The sequence below is a fragment of the Adiantum capillus-veneris genome, chromosome 23 (genome assembly GCF_014529385.1).
Source record: "Adiantum capillus-veneris isolate H3 chromosome 23, ASM1452938v2, whole genome shotgun sequence".
NCBI lineage: Eukaryota > Viridiplantae > Streptophyta > Polypodiopsida > Polypodiales > Pteridaceae > Adiantum > Adiantum capillus-veneris.
The window spans coordinates 77,442,745-77,443,908 of record NC_140953.1 but is presented as its reverse complement, the minus strand read 5'-3'; the positions used below and the strand labels follow the sequence as shown (position 1 = coordinate 77,443,908).

The window sequence follows — 1,164 nt, the reverse complement described above, 5'->3', positions numbered from 1 at the left end:
AGAAAATCATCACCAAGACGAACCTCAAGTGGTGAGGTGACTTGATGGTAATCATGGAGCCATTCTTGAGTTCCTGTCATATGGTGGGTGGCACCTGTATCAAGATACCAAACATTGGTATCACTAGGTTGTGCAGCTATAGCAGCATAGAGATGCATTGAGGAAAGATCCTCGCTCAAATCATCAGCTTGATAAGCCATATTCGCATTTAGGCGCCTATTGTGGGAGCTGCGATGTTGACTTTTTTTAGTGCGACATTGCCGCTCTGTATGACCTCAGGTAAAGCAGCAAGGAGTATATTTACTTGGACCTCATCAGGTAAGAGCAGTCCCGCAATAAGAAGATGGTCGTTGGCCGACTGCCAGGCTTCAAGAAAGGCCTCCGTAGTAGGATAGTTAACCATCTGAATGTCATTCAGCTGCTTGTGTAGGAAGACACGTGATACCACATTCGTCTGTTGATACTGTGTCTTGAGTAGCGTCCACATTTCATGCGCAGTTTCCAAAGTCCGAACTAGTTGAAGTTGACGGTCGCCGAGGTGCAGGACAATCTCAGTTCGGGCCTCGAGATCTTTCTTCTTCCATGTTGCTTTCTCCGCATCAGTCGGTGGTTGAGCACCAGGAGCAACAGGTTGTTTTGCAGGGTCAGGTTCCGCGCCATCAGTTACGCCCCAATTACCTGCTTTCTCCAGTATCATCTTGATGCGTAGGCTCCATGGAAGGTAGTTGCTGCCTTGAAGCTTTTCTATCTGGTAAAATTTGGATAAAGAACTAGACGTGGATGCTGCGGCCATGGCTCCTTGATAAGCCCGAATCAAATCAAGAGGCTATGTCTGCAGCAGGAAGCGAGAGGGCTACAAAAAAAGAGAATCAGTAGTCGTCAGCGATTGATACCATGTAGACAACTACTGTACATAGGTATCTTCAGAATTCATCACACTTATAATGTACAGAATCAGAGACTTATCATATCAGAGTAGAAACACAGGAAGACAGAGACTTTGTTGTAGGCGAACAGTTCTGTGTGTGTATATATTAGATGTGTACGTGAATCTGTATACAAGAAGGAGCCTCACGACCCATCGTGAGGGCTCTGACGTTTCAGTTGCGCCCTTTTGATTATTCATTATTTAGTGATGTAACTGCTTTAAAAATAATAATGATT

At 44.9% G+C, this 1,164-nt stretch overlaps 1 protein-coding gene across 1 annotated transcript; it reads right to left on the bottom strand.

Annotated features, from left to right (window-relative positions):
- Window positions 1–202: 202 nt before the first annotated feature.
- On the bottom strand, window positions 203–954 carry LOC147428026 (uncharacterized). The gene has a single exon (XM_086497013.1). It carries the CDS (start codon window positions 791–793, stop codon window positions 209–211), a length of 585 nt encoding a protein of 194 aa, XP_086353139.1. The 5' UTR covers window positions 794–954; the 3' UTR covers window positions 203–208.
- Between the last annotated feature and the right edge of the window lie 210 nt (window positions 955–1,164).

Bases quoted from the DNA above. Each gene is read 5' to 3' on its own strand.
- LOC147428026 (XM_086497013.1), bottom strand. From the start codon at position 793: ATGGCCGCAGCATCCACGTCTAGTTCTTTATCCAAATTTTACCAGATA.